The 18,581-nt window shown below is 39.2% G+C and overlaps 1 protein-coding gene across 3 annotated transcripts in view; it reads right to left on the reverse strand.

Moving 5' to 3' along the window:
- Positions 1 to 18,581, reverse strand: part of LAMA4 (laminin subunit alpha 4) — a 142,899-nt gene that overhangs the window by 24,085 nt on the left and 100,233 nt on the right. For all 3 annotated transcript variants that reach the window (XM_049092473.1, XM_025444841.3, XM_049092474.1), the window contains exons 16-25: positions 16,712 to 16,828; positions 14,639 to 14,818; positions 11,000 to 11,139; positions 8,650 to 8,826; positions 7,713 to 7,858; positions 7,096 to 7,258; positions 6,113 to 6,246; positions 5,049 to 5,220; positions 1,445 to 1,576; positions 189 to 331 (exon numbers count right to left, since the gene is read on the reverse strand). In XM_049092473.1, the coding sequence (XP_048948430.1) occupies positions 189 to 331; positions 1,445 to 1,576; positions 5,049 to 5,220; positions 6,113 to 6,246; positions 7,096 to 7,258; positions 7,713 to 7,858; positions 8,650 to 8,826; positions 11,000 to 11,139; positions 14,639 to 14,818; positions 16,712 to 16,828 (1,504 nt within the window). The remainder of the gene's footprint in view (positions 1 to 188; positions 332 to 1,444; positions 1,577 to 5,048; positions 5,221 to 6,112; positions 6,247 to 7,095; positions 7,259 to 7,712; positions 7,859 to 8,649; positions 8,827 to 10,999; positions 11,140 to 14,638; positions 14,819 to 16,711; positions 16,829 to 18,581) is intronic.

The following is an 18,581-nucleotide window of genomic DNA, read 5'->3' on the forward strand; positions in this document are numbered from 1 at the left end:
TAAAGAAACCTGTAGAGCTCATCTAGGAGATGCTAATTTAAGGAGGCCATGAGGGTGCATGAGGGTGCACGTAGCAAGTGGGAGTGCCCTCATGCCTTCAAACTTTTACTAGACCTCTCCTGGCTGTTGAATACTCAGCCCCGTACATCATCAGGAACGACAGCCACCTAACAACAAGAAAAGCGTACCTGGATTGTAAAATTTCTGGGGGAGCCCCTCCAATGTAAATGTCGGTAAAAGGTATTTTCATCTTTTCATTGTCCATGCTCTTGACATGTCGTCTGTCAACCACCAAAATCATTTTCTTATCATTGTGGTAAATGATTGAGATCTAGGAGACATAATATATAGTGAGTCTTGATATTGTGTAATAATCAACTTTTTGAAGATGACGATATGTTGTAATTACTCAGGTTATAACAGCTGAGCCCCTGTGTTCTTGGGCTTGTTTGTTCACAAAATGGGGAATAGATTTTCCTTTTTTACAGACATGGAGACTCGCACTTAAAGTAGCCAGAAGCTCACATTTTCTGGAGAAGGATTTTCATGTGGAGAGGGAGCTAGACCAAACAATATATATATATTTTTTATCATGAGACGAGTTGTTTTCATTTGCTCCTTTGGGGGGATTCAGGAAAAAACGATAAACAGGGACTTTGGAGATCCAGACTGTAAGTTACCTGGTGTCACTGTTTTAGTGACACATTGAAAAGTTTTAATGAATCTGCAAAAATGCTAGTCAGAGATATAGTTAAGATATTCTTCCATTGTAAACCATCCTCATGGAGGCGAGGGACTTTGAACTGCAAAGAGAAGTAAAGCCTCCTACTCTCTGCATTTTGGTTCAACTTAAAAGATAGGCCTTTTATACATTTTACTAATTGTAGATTCACAGTAGTTGTTAATGAAAATAGATGAAGTATATTGTCAGTATCGTGTACAGCTGTTTCAAAGTCAAAGAGGATTCCTTGCAGACTCTCTGTATAAGGAAATCTGCGTTAGTATCTTCTAAGGCCCAGATAAATGGTTTACAAGGAAATTCTCTATTTTCTTACTATCTACTCTTTGTACATTTAGTAGTGTTCAAAGGATACATTTAAAAATGGCTGTGTATCCACACTCTGGCATTTTTAACAAATGTGCAAGAGAGTTCTACGGAGTGCCATTGTAATCAAGCAGGCGTCTTCTGGTCAATGAAGCAATTAAAATGAATCTTTCAGTGACTCTTTTATTAGAAAATATCAATATGACAAAAACATTCATTCTTTTAAAGCAAATGTTATCCTGGAGTTGAGTAGATGGGACCCTGCAGTTGCTTTTCAGAGGTGAAGGTGTTCAGTCTAATTACTTTCCCATATGTCACTTGACCATCTGATTAGATCAATAGATCAAAGTACAAGTAAAACAAAACCAAACAAAGCACACAAATTGCAATGATTTGTACCTCATGGTATTTTGCATCATTAATTTGAGCTCTCTTCGATGTGTCCTCAAGATGCACAGGGCCATTGCTAAATCCAAAGTCATAGAACACATGTAGGTAACCGTTGCGCATTTCCAAGCTGAAAAACATACTCTGTGGAGAGAAAGAAGAAGCTATAAGATACAAACATCTGCTATCATGAAAGTGCAGATTTAGCTGAATTTGATCTTAGCTGTATTCTTTATTCTTGAAACTGAAGACTAAGAAAGCCTCGTGAAATTCTTATTATAAAATTAAAATCACAACTCCATGCATATCAGCAGTTACGTCTTACATTAAGATACCAAAGTGTTAAGACTTATACACAACTTAACACAACTATCTTCTGTTTCTTAATTTATGAATTAATGAAATTTTAAGTTTACCTGATTGACCTTTTAAAAATCTTGAAAACTTCTGAATATCCTAACAGGCTAACAGATATGATTGCATTTTAAGAGGAAGATTGGCAATCCTGAAAAATAATTCCATAGTTTTTTGGGAAGAATCTTAAAAAATTATCAGCAAATATGGGTATAAGAAAAAAGGACGTTTCTGTATTATTTACAGACAATGGATTTACATAGATAAACATGAATTGATTATGCACTTGAGCCATATGATGTTTGAGAATCAAAATAATTCTGTAGCACTCAAGTAATTTACTGGCCAGGCTTGCTTGTTTTGGAAGACAGTTTACAGACAGAATTGAATGGATTTGAAAAATAAGGATTGTGGTAAAGTTCCTACTTATCAGAAAGTGATCTCTTGAGCGGGGTCTGTATACTCGTGAGATATGGAAAACAATCCCTTAGGGGAAGAAAGAAAATATTTTAACTTCCATTTATACTAATTTTAAAACTCTAAAATAGAGGAAAAAAATTAACTTTTAGTATTTAATACATGGAGTGAGCTGAGCCTTCATTTTATCCTTTGGACAGATTTTCATGGGCTTCTCATGATATGTGAGGCCTTGAGGGCAGAGTTTCACGCTTGGAGGCTGGTGGTGGCCCCTCACCCACTTCTTTGTTTTAAGCCCTGTTGTAGTTTATTGCAGGTTACATGCGTCAGGTTACCTGGATTTAGACGTGAGAAGACTTAATAGAATATTTACAATGATTTTCTATTGAGATGCAATGATGTGAAAATATTTTTGAGACACTGATGTTTGCAGATTACTTCTTGCAAATGACTAAAAATGCTGTCAGGTTTAAAGAGGGTTGGTTACACATTTTCTTTCTTAAATGGGTTATTGTAAATTTGTTGACCTTCATTTGTGATGACAAATGTCTTTCAGTACTGTGAAGTTTACCGGTTATTTAAAAAAATATATTGGCTGCCTTTAGTTTTGATGTTTGTTTCCACTGTGCAGAAGCTTTTTATTTTGATGTAGTCCCAATAGTCTATTTTAGCTTTTTTCTCCTTGTCTCAGGAGACACATCTAGAAATATGTTGCTATGGCCAACGTCAGAGACATCACTGCCTGTGCTCTCTTCTAGCATTTTTATGGTTTCGGGTCTCACATTTAGGTCTTTAACTCATTTTGAGTTTATTTTTGTGTATGGTGTGAGAATGTGGTCCAGTTTCATTCTCTTACATGTTGCTGTCCAGTTTTCCTACCGTTTGTTGGAGAGACTGTCTTTTCCCCATTGTATATTCATTTCTCCCTTGTTGAAGACGAATGGACTATACAGTTGTGAGTTTATTTCTGGGTTTTCTATTCTGTTCCATTGATCTTTGTGTCTATTTTTCTGCCAGCACCATACTGTTTGGATGACTACAGCTTTGTAATAGAACTTGCACTGGAATTGTGATCCCTCCAGTTTTGGTTTTCTTTTTCAAGATTGCTTTGGCTATTCGGGGTCTTTTATGGTTCCATACAAATATTAGGATTGTTTGTTCTAGTTCTGTGAAAAATGTTGCTGGCATTTTGATAGCTATCACATTAAATCTGTGAACTGCTTTGAGTAGTGCAGCCGTTTTAACAATATTTGGTTTTCTATGAGCATGGAATGTCTTCCTATTTCTTGATGTCGTCTTCAATTTCTTTCATCAATATTTTATAGTTCTCAAAGTACAGACCTTTTGCCTTTGGGTTAAGTTTATTTCTAGATATTTTATTATTCTTGGTGCAATTGTAGGTAAGATCTTTTCCTTGATATCTCTTTCTGCTGCTTCATTATTAGTGCATAGGAATGCAACAGATTTCTGAAGGGAAAGTAACCTTTTTGAAGAAAGCTGTTCTCTGGAGAGATGGTTTTTAGAAAACACATTTGTAAAATTTTCTATTGCTAAATGAATTTGTTGATGAAAATCATGTGTATACCTATGAAGACTCTCATATCTGCGCTACTAGAATAATTTTGGAAAAAAATTTCTAACCTGTTTAAAAATCTTTCAAATGAAGATTTTGATGGTCTTGGGCTTTTTTGTTGAGGTTTACAAAATGATATGTATCTGATTAGCTAGCTAGAACTGACATCAGGAAACATGGAAATGTACCAGCCAAATTCAAACACAACTTTTACCAATTAATGAAGGACATTGAAAAATGGTATCAAGATTCAGTAAGCATAGCCAATAATACACATTTTACATTTTTATTTTTAAGGTACCTTATTCAGTTTTGACAGCCAATAAAACTTAGTATTGAAATCAACTGGACTTAGGACAAGACTTTTTTGTTTGTTTGTTTGTTTTAGGACAAGACTATTGTATCACTGTATCCCAAGGAGTTAATGAGACTTTCAAAAATACATAAGCATATTTAATTATATTGTTCTTGCTAACACTGCTATTTATATTTGTACCATCAACAAATTGAAAAGAGCTTTATTTCATCTTTATTTTAAAGTTGTATTTATTTTATTCAATATTTTATCTTTATACAAATTGCCTTTTATTCCTAGTTTTGAATACTATATCTCTAATAACATTATTATTATTTTTTTAAAGATTTATTTATTTATTCATGACAGACACACACAGAAAGAGAGAGAGAGAGAGAGAGAGAGAGGCAGAGACACAGGCAGGGGGAGAAGCAGGCTCCATGCAGGGAGCCTGACGTGGGACTCGATCCTGGGTCTCAGGATCACACCCTGGGCCGAAGGTGGCGCTAAACCGCTGGGCCACCAGGGATGCCTTAATAAGATAATTATTAATAACCATTAATAAAATGCATCATTACTTTACATTTTTATATATATTATTAATAAAGAAATGCATATATTTATAGTAAGCATACTAATTTTTTTTTTTTTACTGATAAAGGCATATGATACGATGTGAAAAGTGCTAAATTTCTGCAGACACATTACCCACTTAGATCTTGGTGCTGATTTTCTGCAAAATTCCCTAGTCTATTAAAGGGGATTATGTTTAATATGCATCCCAAAATGCATTTCAGGGCTGCTTTTACTTCTTGCTGCCATCACTTCCCTAAAGAAAGAGAAATATAATTTTGCTTTCTAAACTAAAACTTCAGTTTGGTGGCATGACACACTCAACCTGGGAAGGTTCCTAGGAAAATGCATGGCAGAAAGTAAAGGAGCTAGAGGAGAAGATAAGGGACTTTATGTGTACTCACTCCATTGACCATCAGGAGTATGAGGCCATTGTCAGCTGGTGTTCGAACTTCTATGTCAAAGCGAGTCACCTGACCGAATTTCCCTCTCCTTGTGATATCCCTTACCACGGCATAACTAGAGCCATCGAAGAAATAGCTGGCAGCCCGACTCTGAGTGAACGCCAGTTTATCTCTGAAATAAAAACATGAACATGACAGTTTGCATCATGCTTTTCGCGTGAGGCCCTTTTAACCCTTACACCTGCAACCAGCATTACACTGTATGTTAACTAACTGGAATTTAAATAAAAACTTGAAAAAAAAAAAAAAAGAAGTCCCAATGTCTTCATGGCAGACATAGAAAAAGTATTCATAGGTAAGTTAAATGGTTTTATTTTTTTTAAATTATTTTTAGTTTCAGGTTTAGAATCTAGTGATTCATTGCTTACATACAACACCTAGTGCTCATCACACCAAATGCCCTCCTTAATGCCCATCACCCATCTAGCCCATCCCCCTGCCAATCTCCCCTCAGCAACCTTCAGTTTGTTCTCTATAGTTGAGTCTGTTTTCTGGTTTGCCTTTCTTTCCCCCCCCATGTTCATCTAAGTTATGTTTCTTAAATTCCACAGATGAGTGAAATCATATGGTATTTGTTTTTCTCTGACATTTCGCTCAGCATTATGCTCTCTAGCTCCAGCCACGTCGTTGCAAATGGCAAGATTTCATTGAATTCCATTGTATGTATACGTAAACCACATCTTCTTTATCCTAAATGAATTATTTTACATGGATTTCCTCTTTACCTTTTGTGGTAAGACAGCAGAAGTTTCCAGTGAAACCCCAATCTCTGGAATACTAAATTAAAGCGGCAAGTATGTTGTTTAACACTTTTCATAATCGCACACGTTCATCAGTGGTAGAGGAGAACTGAAATGCTTTTTGCAGGCATGACTATCATGCAGTTTCAAAACTGGTTTCCCCAAAGAAAAAACTGAGAACCTGAATATTGATGATCCACGTTTGTCTCACCTGCTGCTCTCACCTGGCTACCGAAGTCTTTAGTACTCTTAACACTTTCTTACCTGGCACAGGGTACTGACTTGGAGGGATCCATGTTATAGATGTGCTTAAAGTTGTACAAGCTGATCACATCATTATTCAAAGTGGCCAGTTCCAGGCAGCCCACGAAGCCAGGCAGGTTGAGGCTTGCAGGGAGCTGTACGACAGACAAAGTCAATGATCCTGTGATCGCATTTCACCCAGATGATACAGAACAGACAATGAAATTAGACAGCAGGTCAAGGGGAACGATCTATGGGTATAAACATCTTGTTAGACCTGTGTCTCCTCTGTGCCAAATGATTTAGATAAGCAATGATTTGTCAGTTGTGCATATGCAGCACAGAGGATGGGACTTGTGGAGTAGGTGCTATGTATCAGTCACACCCTCAACAGTGAATTCAGGACCAAAATCAATTCTTACAGCAGCCCTGCTGAGGCAGGTATTCCTGTTCTCAGATTAACAGAAGGCAAGTCATTCTCAGAGAGGTTCAATAATGTGCTAGTAACTAGTAATAGCTCTGGAATTGAAATCCTACATCAACTCCCTTTCTGAGCCTTTCATTTGTTTGCCCTTTCCTGAGTCTCATACACCCACCTAGACCCACCCCTTCTTTCATCCCAAGTATTTTATTTTATTTCTGTGGTAGTTGAAATATGAGTTTTTGAAACTTTCATTGTGATCCAGAAGACAAGGTACAGACCCATGAGGTATACACACTCCTGTAGTAGTGGGGGGGGGGGGGTAATATCGATTACATATGCACGGATCGGAACGAAATGAATTGAGTCAAGTGTTAGCGACAGCTTGAAAGCATGTGATGCTATGAAAATATGGGTGGCAGAGACCAGATTTATAGATCAGAATTTTATCACACACCGAGTTAACTTCTTTCTTGAAATATCAAGATTTCTATCTCATCCCCAAATTACTGCAGGTTTTATGGATTTTTAAAAACAATCAGTGTAAATTTTCAGTAAGTCCAAGTCTGGCTGGCTAGCTTACCTTAAAGTTTGAAGGCACACCACCAACATAAAACACAGTGTCCTCAGGGTCCAGATCCAACAAGGAGTCATCTCCCGCAAATTCGCCTTTTTTAATAAACTTTTCTTCTGCAGTGCTACTTAGACTCGGGACCGTTAAAAACACCTTTCCGTGTTTTCCTACCCTGTTAAGAATTTTCAGTCTTTGTTAGCCAGACAATTTGTAGAAAATAGAGTTTTTTTTTTTTTCCAATGTCAAAATGCTAATGTTCCCTCTTCGCAGAATTGGTGATTTGATTTTATCACAGGCTTATAAGCTTTAACAGAATGTCAACAATCAATGGAAAGAGGCAAAAAAGACATTCCATCTTGGGATCAACTCATGGATTGGTCAGATAAAAAGATCTAATAATCAGATTGCTACTTAGAAATGATGAGTATTTTTTTCTAATCTTTTGTTTTCCACTTAGGTATTTGGGAAGGACTAGAGGAATAATGGAAGTGGAGCAACAATAAAGGGGAAAAATTGCTCTGTGTGTGTGTGTGTGTTGGGGGTGGTGCACGTGCATGTGCATGCATGCTGGTCAGTAGATTTCTTATGAAATGTGCACAGAAGTCTTGTGCTGTGGCTTACTTTACCTTTCAATCTTGACAATGCTGAAGTAAGCAGGCCAGGAACTGACGGGCTTGGAGTCCAGGGGAATCTCTACATCCTTAGTTCCCAGATTATAAACGTACACCAGGTTATCATTTTTGATTGCAAGACCCATGTATTCTTTTTTGGCCTGAAATGTCAAGAAGTCACTTAAATAAATAATCTCCCTATGAATGAACATTGTATTTTGTTTTCATTTCTTTAAAGGACAACCATCCATCCAAGTGCGTGGCTGTATACGAGGCCTGAATTATTACAAAAAGTGCTGCTTCCTTTCCAGGCTCCCCGTGGCTACCTGGGTCCGCTGCCCCCTGTGTTGGTCCAAGTGCATCCTGGTTGGGGAAGCAGGGAACTGCAGGCTTGTGGACATATGACAGCTTCCAAGAGTGTGCTAATCCTGTCTGGTTAACCCGGGGACATGATGCAGCCTGCCAGTGCCGATTGCTGTGCATCTTCAAACAGGAGGCTTCAAACCTAACAGGCCTCTGTGTGTGGAAAGTCTGGGAAATGCTGCATTCAGTTAGCAGCGTGAGGCTGATACTGAAGCGGCCCCAGAAATACCCCACGCAGATAAGAAGGAATTACTTGTCTTTAAATCACTCCTTGAGTCTTGGTGTTAAAGTGAACTCTACTTTTTGAGTTACCAGGATGGGAATTTTGTTTGTTTGCATAGGTAGTTTTGTGTTAAGGCAAGAGAAAAGCCCCGATCTTTCCTTTTAATATTATTCTCTCTTTTAAAACATCACGCTCTACTGCGTGTTATATGCAACTGATGAATTATTGAACTCTACATCTGAAACTAATGATGGACTATATGTTGGCTAATTGAGTTTAAATTAAAAAAAGAAAAAGTTAAAAATAAACAAATAAATAAATTTACTAGGGGGAGGAAAGAAAAAAAAAAACACATAATGCTCTTACGTGTTTGCTTCCGAGGTACAGGACAAAGCGGTCCGCAGCCCCAGCTGGCTCCGGCTGCTTCACGGGAGGAGGTTTCATGTACAGGCTCAGGGATGTGAAGGTCTTTAAGTCATCCAAACTGGTTTTGGGGTGCACCTCGACTGCTGACTGGCCATCAAACATCATGGATACTTGGATCTGGAGTTACAAAATGTCTCTGTTAAAAGCACCCTGCAGAAGTGGGCATAGATAGCTCTCCCCGGTGGGGCCCAACAGGCTTCCCTCTGTCCTTATGGGCTCTGTAAGCCCTACTCCTCTCCTTGCCCTTGTTTCCTAATATCCTCACCTTGTGGGAGAAGGGAGCTAAGCCGGATTATAATACAATCATTTAAATTTAAAATGGGGTGAAAGGAAGCCAAAAAGAGGGGTGAAAAAGCAGATCCAAGATGAGGATACACACGAATTCCACAATGAACTACACTCCTGGTTGGGGGGAACCAAACAGCTTGATAGGATTGGTCTACACAGCTCACGACGCCCATACGATTAACAACAACTAATTGATCAGAAGAAGTATAACTAATCTTGGGTACTAATGAGGCGAGGACTTCCTCCTCAGTGTCTTCAAAAGAGGAACATGAAATAAGGCTGTAACATCCTTGAGCACATCCAGACAGTTGGGAGGGGTCTGGTCCCAGCTCTGAAGTCTTAGACGGGGTCTTGAACCTGGCTTTGCCACTTACTAGATGTGTAACTACTGAGCAAGTCCCTTAGCCTGCAGTTTCTTCCCCTGTAAGGGGAGGGCAAAAAAATTTGCCAAATGAAATAAGGTAATAACTATAAAGTACTTTCCAGTTCCTGGCTCCATAATCATTATAACTCTAGTGAGGAGTTCATTAAGATGTTTCTTATAATGATTCTTAGAAAGGTATCACAACAAAGCACAGGTCAGCAGATGCCTTTATTGAGAGGCCCGAGACGATTAGCTGAACTGGTCTGGTTCAGGATGATTTTCTGAGTGTTCAGAAGTGGAGAGGCTTTTTATACCCATGCTGCTCACGCAATATTTCTGAAAAATCAGATGTATTAAACATCCATTATTTCATATTGATTTGGTTAATACTGATGGTCAGTAAGCTCAAGATCATATTCCCAAATGTCTAGAGTACGTCATCCTATGTTGCTGGTTGAGTAAAAATCAATCATCTTAATAAACAAACAGTTTGCAGGATGAAAGCCTTTTTGTAAAAATTGAGTCTGAGAAAGGAAATATATCTGCACAGAAAGCCTCTCACTTTGGGGAGCCAAGTGGGCTCCCAAAGGCATTTGTCAAGACTCTCTTTAGAAAACGGTTTTAGGTGATTAAGGTCCCCTAAATTCTTCTCCATTTATAGAAAATTACTAGAAAGCACCCAAAGAAACTTAGCTTTGGAAACGCCGTTTCGCCACGATAAGCTTTTCTTGAAATGCTCCCCAAAGTATCTAAAAATGTTAATTTGTGGCGTGGGACCAATGATCACATATCATTTAAAAGTCGGATATATTTACCAATAATAATCTCCTCCATTACAAAACAGTGGCTTTCCAACTCCCTCTGTCAGTACTTAGGGCCAATGGTCTGTTTAGGCCAATTCGCAATTGAGAAGATGAAACCAATTCATTTGGCTGTAAAAATTATGCTGGTCTACACTTCAATGAAAAATAAATGAAAAAGAGGGCCAAGAACAAGCCCTGTTTGCCGGATTGAATCATTAATTGTTGTGTCAGGATGTGTTCCCGCCACTACCACCGGCACAAGTTTTGGTGTCGCCACGTGGCCTCTGTGCAAGCATCTCAGAACAGGGTCTTTGTTGAGATTATTCAGTTCATGTGGTCTGTGATTCCCCAGTGAGGGAGTCAGTAAAGGCTTCCAATCATCATCGTTACCCCAGAGAAGTCCCTGAAGAGGTAGATGGGCAAGTCACTGCAGTGGTCATTGCACTAAAACACCTGTTAAAATAATTAATAATAATGACAATACTAAGTCAAGCCTACTGGTGTTCACTTTCCTCAATTTCTTTTGCTCTATGAGCTTTGCTGACCAGGTTAACTCTGTGGCTCTTAATCTTGCCTGTACTCAAGAATCACTGGGAAGCTTTTCAAAGCCCCTGAGCCCCTCCTCTGGAGGGCCTGATAAATTGCTTTGGGGTTGGGACCAGGAGCTGGTTTGGTTTTCAAAGCTTCTCATGCGATTCTAATGGACAGATCCAGATGGTGCTCAGAGCTACTCGGGGAGAAAGGTTCCAGGCTCTGGAAGCCGCCCGAAGAGTGGCAGTTCGGTTCCACGTCGTCCAGATGCCCGAGTCCTGGGGGGGCCTCCTTTCTCGCTTACCTTGCTGGCGACGCTCCTGGTCTGGGCGATGAGCTCCCGGATCCTCTGGATGCTGGCGGAGACGTTGCTTGCGGGCCGCTTCTGTTCCACGGTACGAAGCTGATCCAGCAGCTGAGGGACAACTTCTGTCAGATTTCGTACTGCAGGCAACAAAAATTAACCACGTCAGTAAGTATCGCAACCACATTAAGTAACGCTGACCTTCGTTAAGGAGCCAGGTGAAGAGACAACGAACATACGGTTACTGGATAGAACTACAAGAAGTTATCTGCAATCCTGCAAAATTAATAGGTAAGCCCGAGACGTAAGTGCTTCCTATTCTGTGGCATTTATCATATACACTGGGCTACAAGTTGTGTGCAGACTGAGCTGGCTTTTAATGTACTTTTCTGAAGGGCGGGATCCACGGCAAAGGTACAGGTGCTCCTTTCACCATATAGCTCAGGGCCTGCTTGCATTTCTAATGGAACTGATATAACAAGTCAGAAGGGAGGCCTGGGCAAAAGGAGGTGGACAGATCGATTTCTAGAACGCCTCTTCCCGCATCTCCCTGCTGCTGCCGTGGTCCACCCAGAGGCAGGCTATCTGGAGGAAACAGGTGGCACCCAGAAGAGTGGCAGTTGTGCCAACGTGGGGCGGGGCAGCCGTGCTCTATGCCCCCAGAGAAGGGTGATGGTGCAAACACATCATCCTGACTTTGTAGGTTAGGTTTTTCCTTTTTTTTTTTTTTTTTTAATTTTTTTATTTATTTATGATAGTCACACACAGAGAGAGAGAGGCAGAGACATAGGCAGAGGGAGAAGCAGGCTCCATGCACCAGGAGCCCGACATGGGATTCGATCCTGGGTCTCCAGGATTGCGCCCTGGGCCAAAGGCAGGCGCTAAACCGCTGCGCCACCCAGGGATCCCTAGGTTTTTCCTTTTTTTAAGGTGTGACATGCACATGGAAAAGAGGGTGGGGTGCCTGGGTAGTGTAGGTGGTTAAGCATCCCACCCTTGACTTCAGCTCAGGTCATGATCTCAGAGACGTGAGGCAGAGCCCCACGTCCCATGTGTGCTCAGCTACGGAGTCTGCTTGTCCCTCTCCCTCTGCTCCTCCCCCCGCTCACATGCCCTCTTTCTAAAAATCAATCAATCAATCTTAAAAGAAAAACAGAAAAGAGAATGAATTTTATATATATTTTATATATTATATATATTTTATAATAATTATATAATATAATATTTATACATACAAATATTTATATATAATTATCTATAATTATCTATAATATTTATATAAATAATTATATATAATATATAATATTTATAAAACATATATAATATAATATATATTTAAAATATATATATACACAGATTGATGAGGGAAACCCACAGCAGAGAGATGCCATAACTCTCTCTAAGTTTTCCTGAACTGGACCAGAGTTTTTTTTTTTTTATTGTTTTTTATTTTTTATGCCACTGGGAGGTATTTATTCTTCCGTGAAATAAAACTATAGCACTCTGAACTGTCTATTTCGAGCTGCAATTCCATCCAAGATTTATGTTAAGATTTTTCTCTTCACTCAAAAACAAGACTTCAAGAAAAAAAAACGCTCAGGGAAAAAAATGGAAAGCCCTCCAAAATAATTTTGTTTACATCTGTAATAAAGGCAGATGTTACCACTTTACACTGCCAGGTGCCACAGCATGGGCTCACCCACACGGGCTCCTCCTTATACAACTCGTACTGCACTTTAGGTGATTTGACACGCAGAGCTCTCCCTTGAAGGCCCAGACAGGCGCTCGGGACTTCCTCTGCTGAAGAGGCTCAAAGTGGTTCTCAAACGTGTGGTCCCCAGACCAGCAGCATCGGCCTCGTCCGGGAACTTGTTAAAAATGCGAAATCTGTGCCTCTGACCCAAACCTGCTGACTTAGAAACTCTGGGAGTGAGGCCCAGGTGATTCTGAAGCACGTGAAGGTTTCAGAACCACTGGACTAGAAAATGAGTATCTTTGGGGTATTTTGCTGGCTAAGGGCAGGGCCACGCTCATTGAGCAGCAGCAGCAGCTGGAGGACGGGTAAGCCTCTTCCTGGAGCCAAACCAAACTCAGGTTCTGGAGGATAAGTCAGTGAGGACCAAGGATGAATGTTTTTTCTGTATTTAGGACATGTCTTTTCTCTATCATAGGGAACAGAATTAAGTAAAATAATAGCAATTATTACTTTATTGGATTGACAAATACAGAGGTAAATATTTGTTGTTTGGATGACTGACCACAATAGCCATTTTATAGTATAACAGTCTTTAAAAATTACGGATAATAAAGTATATTTAACGCCTTACATTAGATTTTGATTTTGGAAATCCCTGTCGTCAATTCTCCGAGAGAAAGGGAGCCACCTTTCATTAGAGTCTTTATAAAGTTACACGGAGGAGCTCACAAATACATACTTAAGAGATGAACAGAAAAAAAAAAAAAGAGAGATGAACAGAAAAGAGCTGTCTTCCAGTTACGGGAATGAATATTTGTGACCTGGGATAAAATTTGTAGTGACACACAGATCATATATGGATTAATAAAATTGTTTCTTAACTCAGATGGAGTGAAGGTAGCATGTTCAGCAAAACCATGCTGGAGAACAGAAAGTTCTGGTCATGACAAAGACACTGATATTTAAGAGGCGGAAGAAATTGAATAAGCATAGTAATATGTAATTTTATTTTATTTTCTTATTTTTTGAGAGAGAGAGAAAGCACTCGTGCGTGGGTGTGTACGGGGAGGGAAAGTGAAAAAATCCTAAGCAGGCTCCACACTGAGTGGGGAGCTCCGTCTCACGACCTCGAGATCATGACCTGCGCTGAAATCAAGAGTCAGATGCTTAACTGCCTGAGTCACGCAGGTGCCCCAGTAATACGTGATTTTTATATCTATGTGTAACTAAACAAATGAAGCAGATACTGAAATGAATATTTCATCTTCATTACTACAAGTCTGTCTCCAAGCTGGCCAACAAACTGTTCTTCTTCACGAGAACCTTCAGTTGTGTTTGGCCACAGGCGGTATTTGTTGGTGGGAACCTGCTTTACTCGGGTAAGGAAAAAGCAGTGCAGTTTAGTAAATATTTTTTTCCTAAAAGTAAACCATTATTTTGTGATTGACGTTCTCCCCCAAGAGAACAGATTTACACTGACCAAAAAAAAATCAGTGCTGCCGTGGTTTCATCTAGAAAAAAATGATTCTTCACCAATCTCCCTAGTGGTTATTTACGTGAAATATACCTATTTCCTGTGCACACACACATACATCTATCAATAGACGACCCGAGCAAAATTATTCTTTTTTGCTAAGCCAACTTCTCCAATATTCCAATTTTAGTATATGTGCTGCTGAAGCAAGCACAACTTCTACAATATTCCAATCTAACAGCCCAATGAAAAAACCCTGCTTCTTTTTATTTATTTATTTATTTATTTATTTATTTATTTATTTATTTAGTGTTCAATTTACCAACATACAGAATAACCCCCAGTGCCCGTCACCCAATCACTCCCACCCCCCGCCCTCCTCCCCTTCTACCACCCCTAGTTCGCTTCTTAACGAAAGACGTGTTGAGCTTAATGGGCAACTCAACTGGATGTTTGCAAACCGTGATACCTGCATCTTGGGCAGAGTCCACTGCGGTGTTGTAGGCGGAAGAGTCAAAACTCTGAAGATTTTGCGACCAGTTGGTTAGATTGTCAGCCATCGGGGCGGCTGCCTGCTGGACTTCCACTGTGGTCTTGCTCGCCTCCTCCGTGATCAGCTTCGACTGACCCAGGCGCTGGTGAGCGTCACCTTCACACACAGAGCACAGGGATCACGCTCACTGGGCAGAGAAGCAGGACGCTTGTGGAGAACACTAACCTCCATTTAATTACTGGGATAAAAGAGACCTCAAGGTTTTTTTTTTTTTTTTTTTTTTTTTTTAAGTTTTGGGTTTTTAAGCTGAACATAGATCTTTAAATGTAGGTTAATTAGGGTCTAAGGTGCAAAATAAAATTAAAAAGTGAGCTTGAAAGACTCTAGATTCTTCATCAGCGCACCCGCATGGCCCTGATGGTTAAGCATCTGCCTTGGGCTCAGGTCAGGATCTCCAGGTCCTGGGACGGAGCCTTGAGCCCCGGGCTGCGGGGTCAGCAGGGAGTCTGCTTCTCCCTCTTCCTCAGTCTCTCTCTAGTGAGAGACTCTAGAGTCTCATTAAAAATCATGCAGTCCCACTTAAAACACGTTCAAATTAGAGGTAAATTTTTAAAAAGTAATTAGTATTTCTTCAGGTAGAAACCTGGTGAGGAAGCCACAGAAAACACATACGAGATTTTAACTCATAAAATGTTTATGTCTGGAATGCATTGTAAATGTTACTTTCTTCTATGTGCAACAGCTTTTGCCATAAAAATGATGTTCTCCTACAGAAGTAAATTAGTAAGGAAAACTATTTTTAAATAGTAAAAGCAAGTTTCCAAATGGCAAAGTATAGTGACATTCTATTTTTACTAAAAAGTTATGTATTTAAAATTGGGCAGCCCCGGTGGCTCAGCGGTTTAGCGCCACCTTTGGCCCAGGGCGTGATCCTGGAGATCCAGGATCGAGTCCCACATCGGGCTCCCTGCATGGAGCCTGCTTCTCCCTCTGCCTGTCTCTCTCTTGATCTCTGTCTCTGTCTCTGTCTCTCTCTCTCTCTGTGTCTCTAATAAATAAATAAAATCTTTAAAAAAAAAAGTTATGTATTTAAAATAGAAATGATGTAGGTTTACAACAAATGTTTCCCCCCCCCCCCCAGGTAATGAGATCATTAAAGATTTTTCTTCTTTTGTTATCTCTTTTCTTATCTGTATTTTCTACTCTTTCTGTAATAATCATGTATTGATTTTGTTGTAAGCGTCACTGAGGTGAGGTTGTAGCTTTACTTCTTTTGGAGAAACATTTAATTCAACCTCACACGGTCTGAACTCTGATGCGTGTATCTTTGAATCCCGGGTCTGCCTCTTGTTGGAGCTGTGCCTTTTGGAGCAAGTTCCTGAACCTTGACAAGCCTGAGGGCTCACAGCTATCTAAAGGCAAGGGTGATACTTTCCCACATCACATAGTGTTTATAAAACAGAGCCCAGTGCCCGGCATGTGTTAGCTCTGATGGTGCTGAGGACAGGGATTCTCAATGGACCACACCCTCCTGGTGGGGTTTTGGTGTGCTACGGTCCTGGAGTTCCAGATTAGGCAAAATGAGGGCTCTCGTGTCTCTAGGTGGCTTGTTGGTCTCCCTACTTGTACTATGAGAATGACGCGGCATGAAACACAGGGCAGCTATTTATAGTTGGGGCCAGAGGAAACCCAATAACCAAATTAGTGCATATTTATTAACAAAGAAAGAATGTTCACAAGAAAGTGGGTTACCAACTAGTATAAGCAGCATGCTCTTATTAAAACACACACACACACACACACACACAAAATTGGAGGAAAATGCTCTCAAATTTAATGGTCATGCTTAGATGGTATGATTATAGCTTTTACAATTATTTTCCTCTGTGTGTGTGTGTGTGTGTGTGTGTGTGTGATGAACATAGTTTCTTTTGTCATCAGAAAACAATATTTATTTATGAAAGGAATCATGTACTTCTTCCTCAAACGAGTTATTTTAATCCCAGTGAACAAACAGATGAGGCGTAAGCTCTTGTCTGTGATCCTTACCTCTCTCTGTGGCTTGCAGTCGCTTAATGGCATCATTCAATCTGTTTCTGAGAGCACTCTTCCTTGCTAGAGCTCCATCCACACGCCTGTTGGTGTCGGCTACCGCCTCATCATTGCCTGTGGAGAAGACAAAGAAAGTACCAGTAGAGCCAAGATGCTAGGGGGAAAAAAAACCCTCCATTTCAACAAGGAAAATTCTGATGTGTCCCATCGAGTCATCTGTACTATTCTGACTATGATGTGAACATAGAACACCAGTTCTGGAAAGTGGCGCCCCAATTAATGAGGTACGGGACCACAGAATACTAGTCACAGGATGCCATAAAGCGACTCATAAAAGGTGCGGAGATAATGGCTAATGTCTTTGAAAAATACAGCACAGCTGTGACTAACAACTCCTGGCAGCACGGTTGATAAAGAGCTGAAAAGAAAAACGTCTGTCTATATCCATGGTGAGGACTCTTACATTAGAATAATTCTTTTTTTCTTAATTTAAAAAAATCCTAATTGATACACAAGATACCTCTAGAAAAGGGTGCACGCTATGAATGAGTTTTCACAAACTTAGAGCTTATATTCACAAACAGAATGTAAGCAGTGCCAAGTCAAGAAAGTGGAACATTATTGTTACTTGGTTTCCTGGGACCCCTATGATAAACCGAGGATGACCACTTTTCTGAATTCTATCTCCATCTGTTAGTTATGTCTGTCCTTCAACTTTATTCAAAAGAAATGATACAGTATCGAATTTTAAAAAATATTTTATATGTGTTTCAATTTCTGTAATGGTAAATCTTGATATCTGGTGGTTTAAGTCCTCCAGCTTTGTTTTTGTTCTTCAAGGACAGTACTGGCTTCTTAGCTCCTCCCACCTCATTTGCATAGAAATTCTAGAATCATCTTCTCTATTTACATATAGTTCTGGTACTTCAGTTGGTATTATATTGAATCTACAGATAAATTTGGCAGAATTCTCATTTTCACAAATTTGAGTCTTCCAGTTAATAATACAGTTTCTTTTTATTCTTCTTTAGATCTAAATTCTCATTTTCATCTGTTTATTTAGATAATTTTTAATTTCTTTCAGTAGCATGCTATAGCTTTATGTGTAGAGATCTTATCTTTCATCGGCTTTTTCCTATTCTATCCTATTGTAAGTGGTGTATTTTTTAAAAGTCAATTTTTAATTATGTTTTACTGCATTTTTACGCATCGAATTGGTAATGTGGAGTATCTTTGCCTTGTTTCCAATCTTAGTGGGCAAACTTTAAATATTTTAGTGTTAATATGCTTGCTATTATTTTATTATTCTTTGTTAGATTATAGAAGTTGCCTTCGATTCTTAGTTTGCTAAGAGTTTTTTAAAAACATGAATGGGTATTGAGTTTTGTTAAACAATCCTCCTGCATGTGGTGAAATGATCATATGAATTTTCTGATATATTCTTTCAATGTGGTGAATTACTATTGATGTTTTAAATGTTACACTATCCCTGAAGTCCTGGAATAAACTTAACTTGGTCATGTATTATCATTTCTATGTGTGTTAGATTTTACTTGCTAAAATATATATATATATATATATATATATATATATATATTTGTTTAGTTGCTAATATCTTGATTAGGGTTTTTGCATCTCTGTTTGTGAGAGAATTGAGCTTATAGTTTTCCTTTTTCAATAATGTCCTTGCCAGGTTTTTTATCTTAGTTTTGTTGGCGTCACAGAACAAATTAAACAATGGTTCCCTTTTTTTTTTCTATTTTCTGGAAAAATTTATTTACGTGTGGTGTTATTTGTTTAGATATTTGGAAGGATTCACTGGAGAAGCCATCTGAACCTTGAAATTTCTTTGTGGGAAGGGTTTAAC

This window comes from Canis lupus, chromosome 12 (genome assembly GCF_003254725.2).
Source record: "Canis lupus dingo isolate Sandy chromosome 12, ASM325472v2, whole genome shotgun sequence".
In the NCBI taxonomy this organism is placed as follows: Eukaryota; Metazoa; Chordata; class Mammalia; order Carnivora; family Canidae; genus Canis; species Canis lupus.